General features: G+C 29.7%; 1 protein-coding gene across 1 annotated transcript in view; it reads left to right on the plus strand.

Annotated features, from left to right (window-relative positions):
• Positions 1 to 26,765, plus strand: part of LOC100207065 (dynein beta chain, ciliary) — a 129,437-nt gene that overhangs the window by 50,615 nt on the left and 52,057 nt on the right. The window contains exons 17-25 of the mRNA XM_065803627.1: positions 6,006 to 6,228; positions 6,322 to 6,438; positions 6,593 to 6,679; positions 15,700 to 15,890; positions 18,915 to 19,125; positions 19,248 to 19,493; positions 19,696 to 19,920; positions 20,595 to 20,686; positions 22,623 to 22,749. Of these exons, the coding sequence (XP_065659699.1) occupies positions 6,006 to 6,228; positions 6,322 to 6,438; positions 6,593 to 6,679; positions 15,700 to 15,890; positions 18,915 to 19,125; positions 19,248 to 19,493; positions 19,696 to 19,920; positions 20,595 to 20,686; positions 22,623 to 22,749 (1,519 nt within the window). The remainder of the gene's footprint in view (positions 1 to 6,005; positions 6,229 to 6,321; positions 6,439 to 6,592; positions 6,680 to 15,699; positions 15,891 to 18,914; positions 19,126 to 19,247; positions 19,494 to 19,695; positions 19,921 to 20,594; positions 20,687 to 22,622; positions 22,750 to 26,765) is intronic.

The raw sequence follows: 26,765 nt of genomic DNA on the forward strand, positions 1-26,765 counted from the left end.
GATTGAGACGGCCAATCCATCACCGATAGGTGGTTGTCTTGAAACCACTGCTTGACTACTTTTGCAGTGTGTTTCGGATTGTTGTCTTCTGAAAAACCCATTTTATTGGCATATTCCATTCAGCATGAGGTAACATAACATCTTTCAGGATATTTTTATACATGAAATGGTCCATTATTCCATCGTTTTGATGTATTGGACCTAGACCGTTAGCAGAAAAACACCCCCAGACCATTACATTGCCTCCACCATGCTTCACTGTCTTATGGGAGTAACGTAAATCGAGGCGTTTTCCGGCCAGTCGACGTTCACGGCAAATGCCATCGCTCCCAATGATGTTGAACTTCGATTCATCACTGAACAGGACAGTTCGCCATTTCTGCACATTCCAGTCAATATGACATGTAGCAAACAGTAGTCTTTTCTTCTGGTTTTTTAGTGAAATCAGCGGTTTCTTTGCAGGGCGTCGAGAAAATAATCCGGCTTCAACAGCACGTCGTCTGATTGATCGGTCCGATACAGGCAGCTCTAATTGTTTTTGTATCTCGACTGATGATATCCAGGGATCCTTCTTGACGGATCTGACGATCATAGAATCCTCTCTAGAAGTGGTGGAACGCGGTCTTCCACCTTTGTTATCTGCTGCCAACTTCCCCGTTAAACGATATTTGGAACATAGTCTTGATACGGTCCATTTTTTCACGCAATATTTATCACAAATACTTTTTTGTGACATTCCACTTACGTAATCGCCGATAATTTTCTTTCTTAGTTCCAATCCAAGACTGTCGGGAGCCGTTTTTGCACTTGAAGTCATAAATATAATAAAAATAAATAATCACACTTCTAAAGGCTTACCGTGTTACATTTACCTTGTGATGATACAATAATGCTCTGTGAAACACAACGTCTTGGTTGGATGTGGACTGTATTGATGTAATGAAACACTTGTTGTATTTCACTTCTTGTATTGATGTTCTTCGATAAAACACTTTGATAAAACTCACTTCGATAAACTGTCTTGATAATACCGACTGATTGACTTCCATATTTTGACTGAATTACATACCGATTTACATGTCTCTTATATAGTAAAATGAACCTGTGTGAACTTGTTCTGGAAGATTCTAGATGTTTCTTTTCGATGCTTCTGTAAGCTTCTGGATGCGTCTGGATGCTTCTGAATGTTTCTGGATATTTCTGGATGCTACTGGATGCTTCCAGATGCTTCTTCTGGAAACTTCTGGAAGCTTCTGCATGCTTCTAGAAATTTCTGGAAACTTCTGGATACTAACTTTAATTATTAAAAAACTTCTGTGACGTTGACATGGACCAGACTTAAGAAAATGAAACAAACCAAAAAAAGTTGTTTTGTCCGCTGCAAAATGGCACTTGTCAACAAAATTCTGCCTGTGTGCTGTCACCTGTCAGCTGATTGCTCATGTCATGGCATGCTATGACTCCAGACTCCTGAACTGTTTGCTGTGGTAGTATAGTTCGTTTCGTTTTTAAGACATGTAAAATTAGGAACACTTTTTAGCATTGTTGGATGTTGGTTGCAAATGTTTTGTCCAATACTGTATAAAATAATTGCCCTCTAGAAAACTGATAAGAAATGAAATTTTCTAAATTTTTTGCAGTTAGCTTAAAGTATACTATTTTTATATTATAATAATAATTAAAATAAGGTCTTATAATAAAATACATTTTAGTAAATTTTTTATTGTAAGTTTTATACTAGCTCATTCAGTGTATATACTATGACTAGAAATATACTATATTATACTATTTCTAAGTCACTGACACAGTAGCGCAGTTGATTAGTATGCTGCTTCATAGACAGGCAACTCAAGGTTTATAATATGCCAGGGTTTCTCTTTTACAATACTCCTATTTTTCCTTTAGTTATGCAAACATCCATTATGCCAGCTTACAAATACAGATGTGTTTCTATATATTATAGTATAGTTATTTACGTAGGATGCTTGTTTCGTCTCCTCTCCCCTCCTCCATTATCCTTCATAGTCATGAAGAGGTTATTTTCTCTTAGAACCTACTATCTTTTTTTGTATTTTCACTTAACTATCTGATTAACAATATATTCTAAGGCTCACTTATTCTGTGTCTACCTGACTAGACAGTTAGTCACTTGTACGCGATCACAGTTTTTGTAACAACCATTAGCCAATATAAATCCTCCCATCATATTTCAGAGGTTTCACATAATTTTTTCACATGCTTAAAAATACTAACTGCCATTCTACAATTAGATCTTTGTTACTGCAGATGTAGTCTTCCTACACAAAAGTATACCACATAAGGATGGCATAGAAGTTGTCAAGTGCCACTTTGACAAGTCATCGCACATCCTAAGACCACCCATTTCTCACTCTTCAGAGTATATACAGATCAACTGTAATAATCAACAACTCACAGAATCTTTATTTATGGGTAGATTGGATACAGTCATAACAAGCAAATATCAACGTAGCATCAACTTTTACAAAAGATTTTTTAATGACATTATTTTTATATTCACAGGTCCCTTATGAGATCTCCATAACATTAAAACATTCATGAAACTTGGACCTGACTCTTTACAAAATTCATGCTCCACAAATACATAGCACATTACACTCAAAACACAACAAACCTTTTACATATTGGTTTGGAACCATTTAGACATTATTAACAAAAACATCCCCAAAACATAGAACCTCCTAACAATAATACTACTCCTATTGTCATACTATACAAAGAACAAAGTATGAAGATCAGCAATATCACTTTGCACAATTGGCACATCATTAACAACAACCCAGAACTGACCACACAGTTACTGCCGAGGTTAACTGTGACACAGACATTTCTATGAAATGAGTGTGTCACAGTGGATCTTTTTGATAAGATTTGTTGTGTATTTATAACTTTTTGTCTAAAATTCACAACTAATCTTCCTAACTAAATATCCACCTACTATTCCACCCATATTTGTAAGGATGTGTATGCCACTGCTCTACTCACATGTTAATAATATGTATTTAAAGTTATACAAACAAATAAAAAATTAAAATACTTGAAACAAGCTAGAGCAAAATAGTTTTTGAATGCTAGACAAAATAAAAAATACTATTAAACCTCCTCCCTTTTGGCTAGACTTTAAAACAAGACTAGATTCAAACTATAAATAAAATTTAAAGCAAAAACAAAGCATTCATATTGAAGGTTAAACCATAAAATGAAAAAACCGTTAATAAATTAACAAAGAATAAAACTAGATAATAAAACACAAAACTCACACCTGAAACAAGCCTATTAATTTAATTTGATTGTACATTAGACAAGATAAAAATCCTCCCATCTCCCCCATTTAGCTATACTTAACTGTAGTAAGTATTTACATTGTAGATTAGACCTTAAAGTGAATAACCAGGCAATATATAAATTAAAAATTAGAGAGGAAAATGCAAGATTTGTATCCTAGACCAGACCACCAAACAATTTTACATTAGAAACTAACACAGTTACCACTAGGCAAGATAATTACTACCATTAGATCTCACCCCTTGATATTTTTATAAAAAAGGTAGATATAATTCAACAATAAATAAAAAAATTTAAGTAAATGTAAAGCATTTACATGGACTGTTAAATAATAAAGCAAAAAACTAGATATCTATATCTATAAACAATTAAATTTAGGAATGAAATAAATGACTCACAATTAAAACCAGACCTCCAAATTAATATTCAGTTAAATACCATAGGCAATAAATAATACAAAATACCATAGATATATTTAGATATAATTTTAGAGCAGATTTTTTCATAATCAGATTCCATTATACTAAATAGGTTTTAGAAGAACTACTATTTAGTTATTAAATTGCTTTGTTCTTTCATTTCTATTGTATTTTCTTCTTTTCTAACATTATTAAATTAGTTTGTTATTTGCACTCTACAGTCTTCATTGGCATTTTTATAGTTGTTCTAAAAACACTATTTTTTTTGTAATTTGATGTTATTCAATCGATATATGTTTTTCAGTATATATTGCATTTATTCCCTAATTTGTTTACTTTTTAATTTTCTTATAGTTATCTGCATACTTATTTAGCTGTCATTTTTTTACTAATTATATTTTAGCTTGCTAGTTACCATGATTGATTGTGTGATAATGACCTGACAATATTTTTTGAAAAGAGTTGTTTCCTATCTTCAGGAGAGATATTTCCAATACTTTTTGATTTATTGTTGCATTTATGTACTCAACACAAACTATTTTATCCTAGTTCTGATCTTTACAACTAGTATTTTACTCATAATATAACTGCTACTCGTAACATGTTATCTATGACCTACCACATGTTCTGCTGTAGTACTGGTAACATCTAGTATAACCTGTTTTATTTTCACTTTTCTAGGCAAAGACTAGGAGAAGGTAATTCTGAGTTAACATTCCCTTGCCCTTGGGCTTTTGGTTTAATAAAGGCTTGAGATATTGTCTTGAAAAAAATACTTATCATGAACAGATGTTACCTGCATCTGACTACTGTTTTATAGATGGCCTCTGAGGCAGAAATCTAATCTTGACCAGCTTTGTACCTCTATTTCATCTATTAGGTTCTCATAGATGTAAACCTGTGGTGCATTGTTTCCTGTTTTGGATGATGAATATTGGATCTTTTTGACTCTATTGATGGGTTATTGCTAGTACCTCCTTAGTAGTGGTTATGCAAATCTTTCTGTTACATTTTAATGAAGGCACAGCCCTAGAACTCAGTATTAACTCATATTCTGCGTTAGCTCTCAGAGAGGCTTCCATTAACAGCTGAGAAACATCAGAGTAGTAACAGTGTCATGTTGTGCATGGCTAGTGTCCCTGTTAGTACTTTTGGTGTGCATTGTTGATGCCACATAAAAAGTCTTTTGTTACAACATTAGATTAATTAGCAGGACTAAGGCAACTGCATAGCTCATTGCTTAGTGCGCTATGTACAATATATGATTGAGTCAAGTTCTCTTATAACTTAAAGCATGACTAAAGTAATATCTAAAAATATTAGGCATTAAAAACCATCTAATTGTTTCAATTTTTCTTTTACAAATATTTGCAGTTTTAATAGTAACTTTTCATCTGTTAAATTTTACCTCTTCAAAAGTGGTTAAAATTATGCTATGATGTCACTAAAACTTTTATCTTAAATCTCCTTTTAAGACTCATCCTATCATCACACATTTTACTACTAATGTGTTATGATAGGATGAGTTTAACACTCTTAGTGAGTCCTCTACCATTTCCATGAGAGTCCTTAGTAATAATTAATAATCTGAGTATCTCAGATTTTCAATTATTACTGAGGACTCTCATGGAAATCATATATACAATTTATTGTTAATTTAGCATCTGCTAAAGCTATTGTTTATCTTGTTTGCCATTTCCTAACTTTTGATTCTATTTTCTTCCTCAAAAAATCTCTTATTTTTTCTGTATGGAATACTGCTGTCATAATTAGGCAGGTTCTTCTAATGATGCCCTTTTTCGTTTAGATAGACATGCATTTTAAATGTAGTTGGACCACTCTCTTTGCCAAGCTTCATGCTTTGTTCCATTGTTGTAAGGTCTTTTATTCCATGAGTCTGAATCTTATCTTTCCGCAAAAGTTGCATCCTTTAACTGTAACTGTCCCTTTATAAAAACTTTTATTGATCTAAATTTTTTTTTATTAATGCATTAGAACTCTTCTTCATGTTTTCCAGACTCATACAGTTTACAGTTTTTTAAGCTTTTGCCAACTGCTTTCTTGCTCTTTAACAATGTTTGTTTTTTTATATATAAAAACAATTAAAAAGTTATGGTATATAATTGTAAAAAATAATTTTTGTTGTAATCTAAATGTGATATAATATTTTTCAGCAAATATATTGAAAGTTTAAAAGATAGATAAACAAATTAATAAAGTGTAGAAAGTTTAAATAATACTTGCTTAATTAATTGCGTTTAGTCTTACAAGTTTATCAGCATTTATTAAAACAACAGACCAAGGATTATTAAAACCTGTTCAAGAAAATGATTTAAATGGTTTGGTAGAATGTATGGGTCATTTAATGGCTGTAAAAGATCGAACACAGTTAACTGATGCAATGTTTGAACCACTAAAACAAACAATTGAGCTACTTAAATCGTACAACCAAGAACTGAGCGAAGAAATCCATACTTTATTACAGGTTTTTATTTTAACTTTCTATCGCATTGTCTCATCTCTTTTATTTTCTTTCTTTATATTTTAACTTAATGTGGGTACTTTTTAAATATTATAGGAGCTTCCAGAAAAATGGAATAATACCAAAAAAATTTGTGTCACAGTTAAACAATATGTTGCACCTTTACAAGCCAATGAAGTAGCTATTATTAGAAGGAATTGTATAAGTTTTGATGTAAGTATCATAATTTAACTGCAACTTTTTTAACTTATTGGTTATCTTTATAATCTTATTGGTTATTGGTTATCTTTATAACTTTTATAACTATTTTTTTGCTGGATTCTTAATTTTTATTTATTTAACAGTAAACATAAAATACTTACTCTAGGTGAGACAGCATGAGTTTCGTGAAGAGTTTCGAAAGACTGCACCTTTAAATTTCGATTCTCAAGATGTTTACAAGCGTATTGATGAGGTATTTATAAATTACTTTTTATAATGCATTAATATATATATACATATATGTATATATATATATTATATACATATATATGTGTATATATATATATATATATATATATATATATATATATATATATATATATATATATATATATATATATATATATATGTCATTACAAGTTCATATATATATATATATATATATATATACATATATATATATATATATATATATATATATATATATATATATATATATATATATATATGTCATTACAAGTTCAAATTTTATTCTACGGCATTTAAGAGATTCTAGATTTAAGATATTGAGTCTTGAAGAATAATCTTTATAAGGAATACAACATCTTTTACAGACACTTGTAGTAAAGGATTCCTGAACCTTTTCTAACTGACATATATCTTTTAAAAGATGGGGATTCCACACAGAGGTACAAGATTCTGCGATAGGTCGAACATAAACTTTATTGGCTTTGATCAGAGCTTGAAATCATTACTGATGAAGGATTTTAAAAGTAAATAGGAACAAGAATGTGCCTTGCTTGCAATGAAAGTACAGTGATTAGAAAACTTCATATCTGAACATACAAATATACCGATATCTTGAATTGAATTAATAGATTCAACAGGTGTACCAATGTTCATTGAGTATGAATTTAATGGTAAAGAACTGTTTCCATGGCATAGATGAAAACATATATATATATATATATATATATATATATATATATATATACACACACACACACACACACACACACACACACACACACACACACACACACACACACACACACACACACACACACACACACACACACACACACACACATACAGCATGGAAAATAAGAAATTGAACACTAGCAGTCAATTTGACCGGCTAACACATAGAAGTGACGGTTAATTGTTTTTTTTGGACAGTCAAAATTTTAATTTTTGTCTTTATTAAAATTTTTATCTTAGTAATAGTTCTTCATGACTGTATATTATATAGTATATATGACTGTATAGTTTTGTATATAAAAAAAAAAAATTAATAATCCATGAAAATTAACAAATTTGGATTCCTTTTAAAACAATAATTTTAAATAAAATCAATAGATTTTTTAATGTAAATGTAAATAACTAACAATCAAATTACCAGCTAATGTTAATGTTTAAAATAATTCTCTTGCGTGCAGATTTCCATTCAATTACAAAAGGAAGTTTGATATCATCCAAGTAATTTAATTTTAATTTTGTTTTTTTTTAATATTAAAACAATTTTTATAAAAAACTAAAAAAGTTTATACTGAATACTTAATACTAAAAGAAATTGTTTTGTAAAATGCTACTATAACAGTTACTTATGTTACATAAAACAAAGTTTTTACTAAAAATATATTTTCAAATATATGCTTCTTCTGATTCCTTCATTAATAAATAAAAAAAGTGCAAACGCGCTACTGATAACTTTAAGTTTGTTTAAAAATAACTTATTCTTTGTAATGATTTTGCAAATGGCGGGAAAAACTACGAAAAAATTAAGTGAAAGATTGAATTTAAAAAAATCAGTTTTTAATAATAACAAAATAAGAATTTCAATCTTTAAAGTTAACAATGTTAAAGAAAATTAATTGCACATCTTATTTTTCTGAGGCCATATTCTCATCTATCCATTAAGCTTAATGGAACATTAATATATGTTTTATTTTAATATTAGTTTTATTTAAATAAAGTTTCCGTCGTTTCATTAGTTAGAAATATTGAAATGAAATTTCAGAAAAAAGCTTAACAGAGAGGAATGAATACAGCCGCTGCTCATTAAAATCATTTTAAAAACTGTTAATTAGTTAACAGTAATGTTACTAGCGCTCGCCCACAGCAATTTACACTGAATACTTAATATTAAGAAGTCAATCATTTTATGAAACACTACTATAAAAATTACATATTTAACATTCGTCAACGAATGTTAAATAAATCGAATTAAAGTAGCATATCGTAAACAACAAAACTATTTTGAATACATTTTCAAAACTTAAACGATTTTATCAACTTTTTATATATGCATTTTCCAAATTAAAAGTCTGATTTTTTTTCAACTGGTCAACCATGACTGGCAAGAATTTATTTTGAGAGGTCAAAATAGCAGTTTTAGTCATTTCAAGTGGTCATTGACTATTGATTGACTGTTATTTTCTATGCTATATATATATATGTGTGTATGTGTGTATATATATATACAGTATCGGACAAAACGAGTGCAACCAAATAATGCTAATTTAATTTCTTTATATAAAAGTGCTGCATTTTTTCAATTTAGAGAAATAACTATGTAACTGTTTAGAGACAAAGTTCTTCAAGTTTCATTCATCACAAAGTTCATTATTTGTACACGAAAATTAATAAATTAATCAAAATTATTAAAAAAAGTTGATTTTCTTCTGGACAAAACAAGTGCAACTCGACAAAATGTTGACCAAGCTGTATTTCGCTATCAATATTTCGTGGCGAATCCTTTGTTGTCGATCACAGCCTTGCATCTTCGAGGCATAGATTCGATCAGGTGATCAATGAAACTTTGTGGAATCGCTGCCCAGGCCTTTTGGATTTGTTCAAACAGTTGATCCTTATTACGAACACCTTCACTATTAATTCTGCGGTTGATGATCTCCCACAGGTTCTCGATAGGGTTGAGATCTGAAGATTGAGACGGCCAATCCATCACCAATAGGTGGTTGTCTTGAAACCACTGCTTGACTACTTTTGCAGTGTGTTTCGGATCGTTGTCTTGCTAAAAAACCCATTTTATTGGCATATTCCATTCAGCATAGGTAACATCTTTCAGGATATTTTTATACATGAAACGGTCCATTATTCCATCGTTTTGATGTATTGGACCGTTTCATGTTCACCTAGACCGTTAGCAGAAAAACACCACCAAACCATTACATTGCCTCCACCATGCTTCACGGTCTTATGGCAGTAACATAAATGGAGGCGTTTTCCGACCGGTCGGCGTACACGGCAAATCATCACTGAACAGGACAGTTTGCCATTTCTGCACATTCCAGTCAATATGAGATGTAGCAAACAGGAGTCTTTTCTTCTGGTTTTTTAGTGAAATCAGCGGTTTCTTTCCAATCCAAGACTGTCAGGAGCCATTTTTGCACTTGAAGTCATAAAAATAAATAATCACGCTTCTCAAGGCTTACCGTGTTACATTTACCTTGTGATGATACAATAATGCTCTGTGGAACACAACGTCTTGGTTGGATGTGGACTGTATTGATGTAATGAAACACTTGTTGTATTTCACTTCTTGTATTGATGTTCTTCGATAAAACATTTTGATAAAACTCACTTCGATAAACTGTCTTGATAATACTGACTGATTGACTTCCATATTTTGACTGAATTACATACCGATTTACATGTCTCTTATATAGTAAAATGAACCTGTGTGAACCTGTTCTGGAAGATTCTAGATGTTTCTTTTCGATGCTTCTGTAAGCTTCTGGATGCGTCTGGATGCTTCTGAATGTTTCTGGATATTTCTGGATGCTACTGGATGCTTCCAGATGCTTCTTCTGGAAACTTCTGGAAGCTTCTGCATGCTTCTAGAAATTTCTGGAAGGTTCTGGATACTAACTTTAATTATTAAAAAACTTCCGTGACGTTGACACGGACCAGTCTTAAGAAAATGAAACAAACCAAAAAAGTTGCATTTGTTTTGTCCGCTGCAAAATGGCACTTGTCAATAAAATTCTGCCTGTGTGCTGTCACCTGTCAGGTTATTGCTCATGTCATGGCATGTTATGACTCCAGACTCCTGAACTGTTTGCTGCGGTAGTATAGTTCATTTCGTTTTTAAGACATGTAAAATTAGGAACACTTTTTAGCATTGTTGGATGTTGGTTGCAAATGTTTTGTCCAATACTGTGTATGTATATATATATATATATATATATATATATATATATATATATATATATATATATATATATATATATATATATATATATATATATATATACATATATATGTATATGTATATCTGTATATATAAATATATATATATATATATATATATATATATATATATATATATATATATATATATATATATATAAATATGTATATATACAGTTGCGAAAAATAAAATAGCACCACTAAGCGTATTTTCCTTTTTGTTAAGAAAACACCATGCAAAATAAAATTTTTGTATAGCTTCGCTGTTTAAAATATTAGCTAACATGTTTATTTTCTAAAACAAATCTTTTTTTTAAAAAAACTGCTTGGTGTTGCTCGATTTTAATCAAAAATGCCAATTCTGAACAAAAAATAGAGTAGCATCATATACTCTTGTTGTAAAATACTCTGATAACGGTAAAAATAATTGTGAAAATATCAAGCGTTAGTTTTTTTTTGCTGTTTTATTCGTTTTATGTTAGTGCGTATTAGTAGGAGACATTTACATATAAAAGTGGGACGCGGAAAGCATTGTAGTGCACAAAAACGAGAACTGATCTGAAAGTTGATATCAGCAGGGATATCTTATAGAGAAGTTGGTTGTTTAGTTGAGTGTTCCAATAAAATGATAAGAAATGGCATAAAATTTCAAGAAAAGCCTGAAACACGTGGTCGAAAACGTTCTATTTCAACATTGCTGGCCAATCGCTTAGTCCGACAGGCTAAAAAAGAACCTTTTAAAATAGCTACCGAGCTGAAAAAGGACTTTAACATTGATGCAACAGTACAAACAGTTTGGAGTTGTCTGCGAGTTAATGGATTAAAAGCCTGTAGCCCCAGAAAAGTTCCACTTCTAAGTGCCAGACATGTTGTAAAGCGTATTGCATTTGCTAAAAAACACTCAAATTGGCAACTCAAAAAATGGAGGAATGTTTTATGGACAGACGAAAGTAAGGTTGTGCTTTATGGTTGGACAGACGAAAGTAAGGTTGTGCTTTATGGTGGAAAAGTCTCTCGGGAGTATGTCAGAAGACCGCCGAATGCAGAATACAATCCAAAATATACCATCAAAACTATTAAACATGGAGGTTGTAGTATAATGATATGGGCATGCTTTTCTTATTACGGAGTAGAGCCTTATTCATCACATTATTACTATTATGGACCAACACGTTTATGTTGATATATTGGATAAAGTGATGTTGCCGTATGCAGACTATGAAATGTCGTTGTCCTGGGTGTTCCAACAGGAACATGACCCAAAGCACACTAGCAAGAAGGCAAAGAATTAGTTTGAGGAGCATAAAGTGAATGTTATGGAGTGGCCAGCACAGTCGCCAGATCTTAACCCAATCAAGAATTTGTGAACTGATGTAAAGGAGGTGGTTGCTGCTGCCAAGCCCACCATGAAGTAGTCACTTTGGAAGGTAGTTAAGGAGACATGGAGCGAAATTCTGCTAAAGTAATGTCAGGACTTGGTTAACTCGATGCCAAGACGTTGTGTAGCCATCATTGTCAATAAAGGTCACGCTACAAAATACTAGTATGTTAAGAAATAACTAATATTTATTGTAAAATATTTAAAACAATTGATCTCATAATATTTCCTTATTTTAAAGTACACATTAAAGCTGTGGTGCTATTTTTTTTTCGCGTTTTATTTGATTTTGTAAATTTTTGTTTAGTAAATGAATACTATATATTAAAACTTGTATATTTTTTATAAAAATTATAAGCCATTTTACTTTTAAATATGTATTTAAAAGATTTTCAAACTATCAAAAATAGTTGAAAATTCTAATTTCACCCAATTTTTGGTAGTGGTGCTATTTTATTTTTCGCAGCTGCATATATATATATATATATATATATATATATATATATATATATATATATATATATATATATATATATATATATATATATATATATATATATATATATATATATATATATATATATATATATATATATGTATGTATATGTATTTATATATGTATATGTATATATATGTATATATGTATATATATATATATATGTATATATATATATATAAATATTTTAAATGAGAAAATACAACTTTATAATGGAACTTGAAGTTTCATGCCATTCGGCAATCATCAGCCATATTATTCAAATATAAAATAAAAACCGTTATAAAAAATACAAATTTAGCGTTGCAACGGCATCTGACGTCAAGTGTACGTGATCCGATATTTACTAATCGCCTGAATCAAAGTTAGAAAGTAAAAATTTTTTCATATGCCTACAAGCAGAAACCAATTCACTTTTTTTATTAAGTAGTAAACCACTATCAAAATTCATAATAAAATATTTTTCACTGATGATTTTTTGTAGATGGATTATAAGATTGGCATCTTTTAATTATGTTCCACTTAATTATAGACATGTTACCTGCGTCTTTGTGTTTCCAGATTTCTTTAGAAAGTTCTGTATCATTTCTATACCTGGTTCCATTAAATGATTTAAGGTGGTTTGCAAATCTGAGCTTGAATGCGTTTTGACTAACTTAATTGACTTACATTTTCCATTGCATCATAAGCTCCACAAAATTTTCAACAGAAACACAATAAAAGTTAGTTACAGCTGCATTTTAATATTATTTGATCTATTTTTTTCAAAAAGATATTGATCACTCTTAAACAGACAAGAGTTGTATTTCCAGCAATATACAACATTTATCAATAAATGTATATATATATATATATATATATATATATATATATATATATATATATATATATATATATATATATATATATATATATATATATATATATATGTATACATGAACTATGTATATATATATATATATATATATATTGATATTTGAGGCTGTTTTGTATTATAATAATAAAACAAAACTCATAGTCGTAAAAGAGTGCTCAATATTAAAAAGATACTTCAAATAGAGCGATATACATATATATTAACGAAGAAAAAACAACTTTTTCTATGGTACTTTAAGTTTCATGCCTATACGGCAATCATCAGCCATTGAATACAAATTCAAAAACAAAAAAAACCGCTAAAATTACAAAATACTGTGTAGTGGGATCTTAACGTCGCTAAGTTGATTTCAAAATGCAGACACAAGAATAAATTCCTCTTATCTTTTTTTGGTGATTAGCTGATATTTTGTTTTTTCTTAGCGACGTTAAGATCCCACTACACAGTATTTTGTAATTTTAGCGTTTTTTTTTGTTTTTGAATTTGTATTCAATGGCTGATGATTGCCGTATAGGCATGAAACTTAAAGTACCATAGAAAAAGTTGTTTTTTCTTCGTTAATCTATATGTTTATATATATATATATATATATATATATATATATATATATATATATATATATATATATATATATATATATATATATATATACATAGTTCATGTTTATAAATTTATTTTGTTAACAAAAAATTCTTTACATAATCAGATTTTTTTTTTTAATTTTTCTTTCACTTTTATATTTGATTAATACGAGGAAGGTATTTTGTCTTTTATCCTCATTGTACAATTTATTGATCAACTCCTATTAAAGAATATTTAAAAGTAATGAGGTTGTGAAATAAATTGAGATTTTTAACATAAATAGTAAGGACCAAACATAAAAAATAGATACCTGAACTAGTTTTATTGTCCTCTCACTACAGTCATTTGCTACTTCAAGATTATTCACAAATTGTTTAAATTCTAGGTAATAGTTATTTAGATCCCATGTCTCAGATGGAGTTCTTAAGCCACTGTACTTCAGTATTTGCATGAAAAATTAACTAACTCTGGTCAGTTATAAGCGGGGTCGAACTTGGGGGAGTATCATCATTAAACATTAGGGAATTCAGTATATTTAAATTAATTTGATGTCTCTCTATGGCATAAGTTGTAGGTCTTTGGGTTAAATACAACTTCTTGGCAATGTCACTCTGTTCTTGCACATTTTTATCAATAAGAGACATATTTGGGTCTATGTACCAAGTGTGTCTCTTTAGAGACTCTATAACAGGTTTTGCCTGAACAGGATTGATTTTTGAGTATCTCACCATCTGTCAAAGAGCTTTCATATCCTAAAGATTTTTAGACTTTTAAATATTACACAAAATTTTCAAACAAAAAAAGCTAATAAAAACCAAAATGATTAAAAACTTTTAAAACATAGAATTGTCACCTGATATGGAGCGACAGCCGGGATTTCAGCCTTTATAAAGATAAAAATAAATTTTTTGATAAATTTTGAATTCATAATTTACTTGATATTTTCCAAGGTTTTGATAGGGAATCCTGCAAGATTCCATGGCCTTAAATATTTAGACATTACACAACAGTCAGCTTGTGGAGATCATCTGAGCTCTTTGGGATTCAAGTTTCTTAGATATAGGTAGTATTGCAAAACCTCTATGCCAGTAGGAAGTTTATAACATGAAAGATTTTCTCTAATTTTCTTTACTAGAAATACTTCAGCCTTATTTTGAGTAAGCTTCAACTTCTTTTTTGGTGGCATTTTACTATAAAGTAACTTTTTTTAAGTTAATTAGTTACTGAAAAGATAAATGATAACCAAAATATAAAATAAGTTAAAAATCAAATTGCATACACAAGGTAAAATATAATTGTTCACAAAATAAAACAAATATATGTGTATTTAAAATATAACAGAAAACACATTAAAATGGTACATAGAGCAAAGGTAGTAAAAGATAGAGAAATATAGTAAAATATATCAATATTTTTGAGTTATTTGATCTTCATTGTTCAAATAAAAAAACAAATTAAGGTTAACGTTATATTTTTCTTCAAAAAAATAAAACAAAAAAAAAAAAAAAAAATTTAATTTGGATAATAGTAACACTCCCCTCAGTTAGTCCGAATATGAGCAAAGAATGTATATATATATATGTATATGTATGTATATATATATGGAAACACATTTATTTACACATGTATACATAAACATAAATATTAATTTAAAAAAAGTTCTATTGGTATAATGGTATTAATAATAGTTTGGAATTTGATCAAAGTTGTTTATTTATTTTTAACTAGTGGCATAATCGTATATCAGACTTAGAAGCTGAGATGCAAGGTCTTCATCAGTCTGCAAGTTTATTTGAAGTAAATGTACCAGATTTCAAACAGCTTAAAACTTGTGGTAAAGAAGTAGTAATGTTAAAGTCGTTATGGGACATGATTGGATTAGTTTTAAGCAATATAAATCATTGGAAAACAACTCTATGGTATATTATTTTTTTATTATTAAGATTTAAAATGGCATGGTTTCATATAGGGCTGATCAAATAATGAACAGATTAAATCATTATTAAATAATAAATAGTTTTTGGAAAATAATTTAAATAATTTAAACACTTTAAATAATTATGGTATTAATAGTTACAATTGTTTTTAGTACAAAGTAGATTGGTGTATGATGCAAAATTAATTACCATGCACCAATTAAGTAACTATTATTGTATTAGTTGAAAGGTAACTTATACAATATATCCTATATCCTAATAACTTATACAATAACATAATTTAATATTATATACTGTAGCATATTTGTTTTAAATAGAATATGACAATTAACTCATACAGCCAAATACATCAAAACTATTTATTTCTGGTTAAAGTTGACCTTAAAAAACATGTGTCAACTATTTCATCGCTTAATTATGTTCTAAGTTTGATTGGTAATTATTGTATATAGATTATATCTTCCAAAAAAAATTTTTTTGTCATGATTTTTTCTATCTTTGGAAATCTTTTTTTTTTTGATAATAAAGAATTTTATGATAACAGTTTGGATTTTCTAAATATCTGCTAATACCAGTCCACTAATACCAGACTTTCTTTTTTCATTGATTCTTTCTAACACAGCAGCATAAAGATCTTTGCCAAGAGCATTTCTGTTTGTTTTTTTCTAAAAAAAATAATCCGAATATTTCACTTGTCAAGATGTCAACATCTCTATCAGAAAGAGCAATAGCTCCAACCTCAATTATTTCTAAACAACTAAACCTCTTATGAGATCAATTTCTGATTTAATAAATTTCTGAGTAACAAATCACTGACAGAAAGATAATTAGGAATGGGGTCTAAATCATTTTTTGTCTTTAGTTATCTAGAAAGCATTTCAATCAAAGAGTTTCATCTTGTTTTGTTTCAAATTATTTTTATCCAACTCTTCCTGTCATTTCCCACTTTGTCCATCAATTTGTCCAGAATTTTCATTAATTTTATCAGTTTCATCATGTTCATCATTATTCTCAAATTCTTCAAAATGTTTCTTTTCTTAAAGGTTGTCAACAACAGCAAGATGAATATGATGGGAGTGATAAGGTTGATAAATAATATTTCATTTTCCAAAACTATCTTGATCAAGATATAAATTGAAATTGTCAAGCTTGTTTATTGTTCAAATGCTTTTTCTGCTGGCATAGAACCAATAATTCTTAATATGCCCATTAACTGAACTAATCCTTTCAAAAAATGCAAGTTTAAACACATATACCGATGACTTTTCTTTGATGTCCATTCATTTAAAGATAATGAAAAATGAGTGTCTGCCTTTTTAATTATTCAAAATCATCAGCTAAATAGTACTTTACTTTTTTTAGAATTTTCTAAAGACACACTTTTCATTTAATGTCTACTTGCAATTTTTAGGTTTTGTGATGTCCAACCATTTTTAATATCAATACTTTTCCCCAACTTAAAAATTGAATTTTTAAAAGATTTACTGCAACAAGTCCTCAGGTGAATCAATCTTGGTTTTAAGACAAGCAGTAAATCTGACTACTCTTTTTCTTAACTGACACTTGTTTCTTTAACTCTAAAAATTAAAAAAAAATAATATTCCCAACTTTTTCAATATGATAAATCATTAAGCTTTTGGCTGCTGATTGAAATGTTGAAGAGCAGTATTTGTACTTGACAGGTAAACTATTTAAATGAATCAAAACATTTTTCCAACTTCAGAACGTTTTTCTGTTGGAATGATCCACTGATTTTCCATTTTTAAAAACTTATTAAGCAAATTTATTATTTCTTATAAACAAAATTATAAGAAGATTTTTTTTATTTTATTTACTTTTATAATGAAAAAATATGTTGCCACCACTCAGGCAAGAGAAGAGTAGAGTTGGCTGAATAAGCAAGAATAAAATGTAAACAAAAAGTTTTAAATAAAAATAATTTAGGTTCTCTTATGTGCTAATATTATTACTATTTAAATTATTTAAATAACCAAAAAATTATTTGAACTACTTCAAATAAAAAAATTATTTGATTATTTAAATTGTTATTTATTTGATAGCAGCCCTAGTTTCATACCTAAAATGTTTGAAAATACAATACATTATATTATTTACATATGTGTATTTTTGTTTGTTTTTTGTGTAACTATTACTTTAATTTAATTCAAAAAAAATCTTTCATAGGTGGTGCTCATAACTATTTTTTATTTTTCATTTATTCTTAAAATTAACTTTATAAATGAAGCCGTAATATGACAAATCTGTTCCTTCCTTTGGTATTGAAATTCAAAGTTTTTTTGGGTAGTCTTTTTTATGTACCCATTTACTACAGACTAAAAATCATGGACAAAAAATCTTAATTCTGACGAGGATTTTTCAACAACGAAAAATCAAAATTATTAGAATCATATTTGAAAATATTTTTTAAATGTGTTTCAATGTAGCTTAGCATCTCTAAAGTGTTCAGTTTTATGTAAAGTTCCATCCATTACCACTTATATTTAGAATAATTTTTTTCTGATTATGAAAGTTGTTTGTTTCATTCCACAATAAAAATAAAAAAACTTCAAGTTTTGAATTCTTCCTAATATTGTTACTTGCTGTTGCAATTAAAAAATTGTGTGAACTAGAAACATTTTTGCTGTTGTTGTATTCTTACAAATATATTAATATTTCATTAATATTTGAATAGCATACTTGAGATGTAGTCTGATGTGATATCTTTTATAAATTATATCAAGAAAAAAAAGTATATAAATATAAACATTTTTGATTTTTGGTAAATTGTTTAACATAATATCAAACACTTTGTTGGCATTTATTAACACTTTTCATTTTAAATTACATCATATTATGTGACCAAAATCTTTTTACATTTGATAATGAGTTTGTTATCTTGTTACCTTAGTGCACTGCTCTACATTTCTTATAGTTAAAGATGATTGGCTAGCTCTTCAATTATTTATTGATATTATTTTTAGAATAAAAATAAAATTTTTTTTTTAGGTCAAAAATTGATGTTGATACTATGGAAGTTGACTGTAAAAGTTTTGTAAAAGAAATTCGTACTCTGGATAAAGAGATGAAAGCTTGGGATGCATTTAATGGCTTAGACTGTACAGTTAAAAATATGATAACATCTTTGCGATCTATTAGTGAACTTCAGAATCCAGCACTCAGAGAACGTCATTGGCAGCAATTGATGAAAGCAACTAAGGTAAAAAAATATGATATATTTACTTGACTATTTGTTTCAATACATTTTAAACATATAAAAGTATTATTTTCATATATCTACAATGTATTGAAACTACTGCATTAATTCTTGTATTGATTTAGGTAAGGTTTTTGATGAATGAAAATACAACTCTTGCAGACTTACTTGCTTTAAACTTGCATAAGTTTGAAGATGAAGTTCACAATATTGTGGATAAAGCTACAAAAGAACTAAGCATGGAAAAAGTCATTGCAGAACTTAATAACACATGGTCAGTTATGTTGCTAGAATATGAAGAGCATCATAGAACAAAAATTAAGTTGTTAAAGACAAGTGAAGAACTCATAGAAGTTTTGGAAGATAACCAAGTATGTTTAAATATTTAATGATAATATATTTTTTAGAATTTTATTTTAGAATATCTTTTTAAAAAAAGTCCTATTCACTGTGATTTTTTCTTCTTATACTATATTTTTCTATACTAATTCATTTCTTCTTTAGAGTTGGTGATCTAATACATAAAAAGTTGTAAATCATTACATTTAAAAAAATTTAAATTCATGGCTTTAGGTTCAATTACAAAATTTGATGACTTCCAAATACATTGGGCATTTTTTAGTAGAAGTTTCAGGATGGCAGAAAAAGCTTTCTACAGTTGATGCTGTTCTTTCTATGTGGATGGAAGTACAACGGACATGGTCACATTTAGAAAGTATTTTTATTGGTTCAGATGATATTAGAGCTCAGCTTCCCGAGGATTCTGCAAGATTTGATGGAATAGATTTTGATTTCAAGGTTGTTTTTTTTACACACATATATATATTTATATATATATATATATAATATATATATATATATATATATATATATATATATATATATATATATATATGTATGTATATATTAAACTCAATCCATATGTTAGGTCACAATTTCCTAATATCATTTTAAAAAAAGTTAAAAAGTACGCTTTAATTTTTCCAGAAAAAGAATAAAAAAACAAAGAGTAATAAAAGAAAACATTGCTGCCCCATGCTAAACCCTCAGTCGATGCAGCACTCCGTTGCAGCTCAGGCTATTTGATAGTCAATGTATGTACTAAAGCCCTTGCACCTTCCTGTTAATTTATGACATCATCCACCTGTGTCTAATGCTGCATTTATATATGTATATATACAGATATATATATATGCATGTGTATTTTCATATATATATTCATATATATATTCATACATATATATTTGTATATATATTTGCATATATGTGTGTGTGTGTGTGTGTGTGTGTGTGTGTGTGTGTGTGTGTGTGTGTGTGTGTGTGTGTGTATGTGTGTGTGTGTGTGTGTGTGTGTATTTATGTATGTATGTATGTATGTATTTATGTATGTATGTATGTATGTATGTATGTATATGTATACAATGTTCTTTAGGATTTTTTAAGCTATACTTTTTTGTTTATTTAATTATTAGGAAATGTGTATTAATGCATCTCAAACTCCAAATGTTGTACTGTGTTGCACTAAGCCAAATTTATATGAAAAGTTGGAAAATGTTCAAGCCAGGTTTACTTAACTTTTAATAATTTTAATTTTACAGTTGTAACATCAACTACAAGTTATACATTAAAGTATTTTAAGGTTCAATTTTAAAAATTTTAACAACTTTTGACAAAATTTAAAGTTGTTTTCTTGCTCTTTATCTCTGTTTGACATTATGTATAATGAAAACAGTAAAATGAAAATATAATAAAAATATTTTAAATGTATTTTAGTCTTCAAACTTTGGGCTTTTTAAAGATTTAAATTTAAACTTTAATTGATATCAGACATATATAAAAATTGATATCAGAAATAAATTGATATCAGAAATATAATAAATACCTAATTTATATAAAATCTCCATTAGTTACACTTAACTTTGTTTTTTATTGATTAAACAATATAAGTTTATTATATTCAATCTCTTCTTTACAAACTATGTATGTTATATTTGATTTTTTTTTTTATAGATTAAGTTTATTACAGTCATGGACAAAAGTTTGCGACCACTGCAATTTTTTACAAAAAACACTCAAAATTTAGAAAAACAAGTAGTAAATAATAAATCAGTACATATATTTCGAATGTTTATTCACACTATACAGGTTAAACAGCATGTCTATTCATATTTTAGTATTTACAATGAAATCCTTTATTTTTGAAAATATTTTCAATACGTCCTGGCATCGATTCACTCAGTTTCTTGCAATAGTCTGGCATAATCTCCTGCACCCACACGCGTTTAATCCAGTTGATGAGGTCATCTTCAGAACTTGAGCTATGTGCAGCAATCTTCTTCTTCATTACAGTCCAAACATTCTCAATAATATTGAGATCTGGACTGTTGCCTGGCCAAGGTTCAAGTAGCGGGATGTTTTCAGAGCGCAGCCAGTCCTTAACAGCCTTGGTACCATGACAAGGTGCGCCATCATGCTGGAAATGAGTGATGTCATGTATTGGTACAAATGGTGGCAGCTTATCCATCAGTATACTCAAGTAAACAGCACCATTGATCGTTGTATTTTTAGGCATAATCCAAATGCCGGCACGACCGCTACCAGAGACTGCTCCTCAAACCATAACTTTTGGAGCCTGTTTGACTGTTGGTATAACGTACTTTGGATTATGCCTCTGATTTGGTGGGCGTCTGACATGTCTACAAAATTAGTAGAATTGTGTGAATGTTGTCTCATCTGAAAACATCACTTGTTTCCACTGGGCTGGTGTCCACTGCCTGTACTTTTGACAAAACGCTATGCGATCGTGAATATTCTTTGGTGAAAGCTTCGGCTTCTGTGCTGGTCGGTAAGATTTCAAGCCTACATCAAATAATTGTCTGCATATTGTCAGACTGTTTGGTTTCTTGGATAATGATCCAGGCAGTTTGCCTCTAATGGCACTTGAGGATGCTCTTGGTGATTTTTTTACTGCCTTTATTATAGCATTATCTATACGGTTGTAACCTTCGGGCTTCGGTGCTTGTAACCTTCGGGCGCCCAGCGCATGAACGGGATTTAAAACTTTTCAGCTCTTGATTTCTTTTTACAGTAGCTACAACAGTGGAATGTGAAATACCGAGCTTTTTGGCTATCTGTCTTATAGAAATGTTCTCTTAGTACAAAATAACAACCTGAGCTCACTTTTCAGATGTCCTTTTCAGTTCTTTACCATGTACCATTTTAACTAGTACTGCTTCAAATAAGGTCTCCGTTATATAAAATGTTCCAAAATATTTCAGTTATATCTGAAAATAAACATGTAAACATCAATTTTAGACTCTAATTGACAATTAGCACAAATTGGTACAAAATTGTAGCACTAAAGTAGCCCAAAAGCAATTCAGAGTAGAATACATTAAAAAATATGCGAAAATCGCAGTAGTCACAAACTTTTGTCCATGACTGTATATTCAATCTCTTCTTTACAAATTATGCATGGTATATTTGATTTTTTTTTATAGATTAAGTTTATGTGAAAAAGCTTTAGCAGAGTACTTAGAGACTAAACGTCTTGCATTTCCACGTTTTTACTTTGTTTCTCCTGCTGACTTACTTGATATTTTATCTAAAGGAAATCAACCTTTAGAGGTAGGTGACATGTATATAAGCTTCTTCAAATATATCTTAATAATTTTTTATTTTTTCGTTATAATAGTATACATCATAGTTTTCAGTAAAATACCCTTGTTAACTATTAAAACATGATGATTCTTTTCAGTAATTATATAGTTAAACCTTTCTTAAATACATTTGATTCATTTAAAACAGTTGTTAGTAAATAGTTTAAATTTTAAAAGTTCAAGTGCTCAACAGGGTCAATTTTCAATTTTTTTACTTTTAATTTCAAATGGTAATAGGGTCAGATCATTATATTTCAACCAATTTCAAGGAAACTTTGTGGGGTACCATCTCTGATTTTCCTGATTTTTACATATCATTATCTAAATGATGTAAATAGGTTAAATGTGCAATTTCAGAGTTCCAAGTGCAACAGTTTAGAGATTATAGCCTTACAAACACTCTCAGGTAGCCCCCCTCGGTTCCTCGAATGGTAAAAATAGACAACTTTAAGGCCTTATAACTTTTTTCTAACTTTCAGCAAGTGGCTCATTTTTTCTAGAACTATTTTCTAGATATTTCTGTCTTAAAATTTGTGATTTTCATTAGCTTGTATCATGTTAGAAAAAAACTACAGCCTCCTAAACTTTGGAAAAATTCTGAAAAATGCTAAATAAAGGCAAAATGAAGTTAACCGTAGTATTTTTCTATTCATCAACAAGTCCTTACATGTTAGTTTTCTAATTAGCTACAATGGTCTACAACAAGTTGGCAAAATATAAGCAGCTTGTTACATTTTAGAAATCAGTTTTATCTAAAAATATATAGTCCACTTTACTAAAAAGTCCCATTTTCAGCCATTTGGGGATGGCTCGTAAATTTTTCTAACACTTTGTATTGATCTGATATTAACAGCAAATAAGGCCATAAGATCTAACTATATAAAAATGTAAACATCACAAACTTGTCATGTTCACAACAAAAATGGCAGCATTTTTTATTAACCCTATTTTTCAATTATCAGGGCTGAATAGTGTTATTGGAAACCAGTGCCCCTCCAACCTGCTTTCTGGCCCATGTGAGGGATGTAGCCTATCATAAGTCATTTCTTAAAAAAAAAGAGATATGGTTGGTTACTTTCTCCCTGATCTGGACTTTATACCGGATAGGAGCACAACTAAAGGGGTAATAACTATATAGAGCCTGCATTATTTTTAAAAGGTGACACTCAAAAAAAATTTAGTTAATCATAAAATTGCGATTTAATCTTTATTATGATGATTTTTTTATAGTTGATTGAATTGCTAATAATTCAAGGCAATAGTAGGACAGTGGGTTCATACATTACTGGCAATATGAAGTATAACAAGACTAATCAAGCCATTACAATATTGATTTAATGTTTTGTTTAAATAAGTTTTTTAACAAAGTATGAGTTTCAATTTTATTAGTTAATTTTAACTATTTATCTAAAAATGCAATGATTCTATATAATATACCCTTTTGCAAATGTAAATATATAAGCATTTATAACTCAAAATAACTTACCTTGATATTTTTCTGTTCAATAAACTTTGCTATTGCAGTTTGTTTCCATTTTTTTCATTACATTATTTGTATGTGTTTTTAATTGTTGGATCTTATGTATGTATGTATGTATGTATGTATGTATGTATGTATGTATGTATGTATGTATGTATGTATGTATGTATGTATGTATGTATGTAGGAATACATGTATACATACATACATACATACATACATACATACATACATACAAACATACATACATACATACATACATACATGCATACATACATACATACATACATACATACATACATACATAAATACATGCATACATACATACATACATACATACATACATACATACATACATACATACATACATACATACATACATACATACATACATACATACATACATACATACATATATATATATGTATATATATATATATATATATATATATATATATATATATATATATATATATATATATATATATATATGTATATATATATATATATGTATATATATATATAGATATTCTTCTTGACTCAATGCTTGGGTTTGCTTGTGTCACTGTTTTTATGTCTAGGCAACTCATTCTATTATCTCCTTATGAGGGTACAGCTCTAAAACTCAGTTTTATGGTTCTGAAGCCGGCTGGTAGTCAGGTTTCCCGAACTCTGTGGTAGCTCTCAGAGAGGCTGATTCCATCAACAGCTGAAAAATATCAAAGTATTAACAGTGCCATGTTGCGCATGGATGGTGTCCCTGTTTGTACTTTTGGTGTGCATTGCGGAGGCCACATTTGGAGCCCTTTGTTACGGCTTAGGGTTTATTAGTAGTAATGAGGCAATTGCTTGGGCTATTAAACAGTGTTCTGAGTACTATCTATGCTTTGAATCAAGTTCTTCAATCTAATTTAAAAATGAATAAAGTACCAAAAACTATAAAACACAAAAAACCATCATCATCACGAAGTTCTCTAAACCTATCATTCACTAATATTCGTGGTCTTCGAAGTAACTTTTCTTCTGTTGAGTCTTATCTCTTGCAAAGTTCACCAGACCTACTTGCTCTTTGTGAGACTAATTTGAGTTCGGCTGTCTCATCTTGTGATCTTAGTGTTGATGGTTATCTTCCTCTGATTCGTAAAGACTCCAATAGTCACATGCTTGGCCTGGGCATTTACATTCGTAAGAATTCACCTGTTTGTCGTGAAACTAGGTTTGAATCCACAGACTATTCTTTCATGTGCTTTCGTTTAGCACCACTTCACTCTATTGCCTTTCTCTTTGTTCTATATCGATCTCCTTCATCTCAAGACTGTACTCTTTTTGATGTTATTTCTGATCATATTGACCAAGCCCTCTCTCTTTATCCATCAGCTAATATAGTTGTTGTCGGTGACTTTAATGCTCACCACTCTGAATGGCTTGGCTCTAGTGTCAGTGACTCTGCAGGCATTAAAGCCCACAACTTTTGCCTTTCTCAATCCCTAACTCAAATAGTCAACTTTCCAACTCGCTTTCCTGACAACCCGAATCATTTACCTTCTCTACTCGACTTATGTCTTGTTTCTGATCCTAGTCAGTGCTCAGTTTCTCCACATTCACCCTTAGGTGCTTCTGATCACAGTTTGATCTCTTTAAAACTAATATCTCATTCTTCTTCATCACCTGAATACCCCTACTATCGAACCTCTTACAACTACAGTAAAGCTGACTGGGATTCTTTCCGTGATTTTCTTCGTGATGGCCCTTGGGTAGAAATCTTTCAACTTCCTGTCGACAAATGTGCTTCTTATATAACTTCGTAGATTCAGGCTGGCATGGAATCTTTTATTCCCTCTCGACGATTCCAGGTCAAGCCTCACTCTCCTCCATGGTTTTCCTCACACTGTGCTGCTGCGATTGCCAATCGAAACCGTTACTTCCATATTTATCAGCAAAACAATTCTCCAGAAAACAGACGTCTGTTTATTACTGCTAGAAACAACTGTAAAAAGGTTTTGTCTAACGCCAAAACCCGCTATTCTCAGGTCATGAAATCTCGTATCTCATCTCAAAAATTAGGCTCTCGTGACTTCTGGAGAATCTTTAATAATATCAATAATAAGGGCAAATCTATAATTCCACCTCTCTTGTATGGTTCAGACTTTGTCACCTCACCTAAAGACAAAGCCGAACTGTTTGCTAAAAACTTTTCATCAATATCATCTCTTGATTCCACTAATTGCGTTCTACCTGATATTGCCAACAAACAGGTTGATCCATTGCTTGACATTCATATCACTCCAGCATCTGTATCTAAAGTGATCTCCTGCCTAGACTCTTCTACAGCTTGTGGCCCAGACAACATACCTGTTATTGTCTTGCAGAAGTGTTCTCTGGAGCTGTCGTCTATACTCTCAAAACTATTCAACAAGTGCTTATCAGAGTCTTGTTTTCCAGCCTGCTGGAAAGCCGCATCTATTATCCCTATCTTCAAAAATTCTGGGGAGCGATCTGATTCG

The sequence above is a fragment of the Hydra vulgaris genome, chromosome 08 (genome assembly GCF_038396675.1).
Source record: "Hydra vulgaris chromosome 08, alternate assembly HydraT2T_AEP".
In the NCBI taxonomy this organism is placed as follows: domain Eukaryota; kingdom Metazoa; phylum Cnidaria; class Hydrozoa; order Anthoathecata; family Hydridae; genus Hydra; species Hydra vulgaris.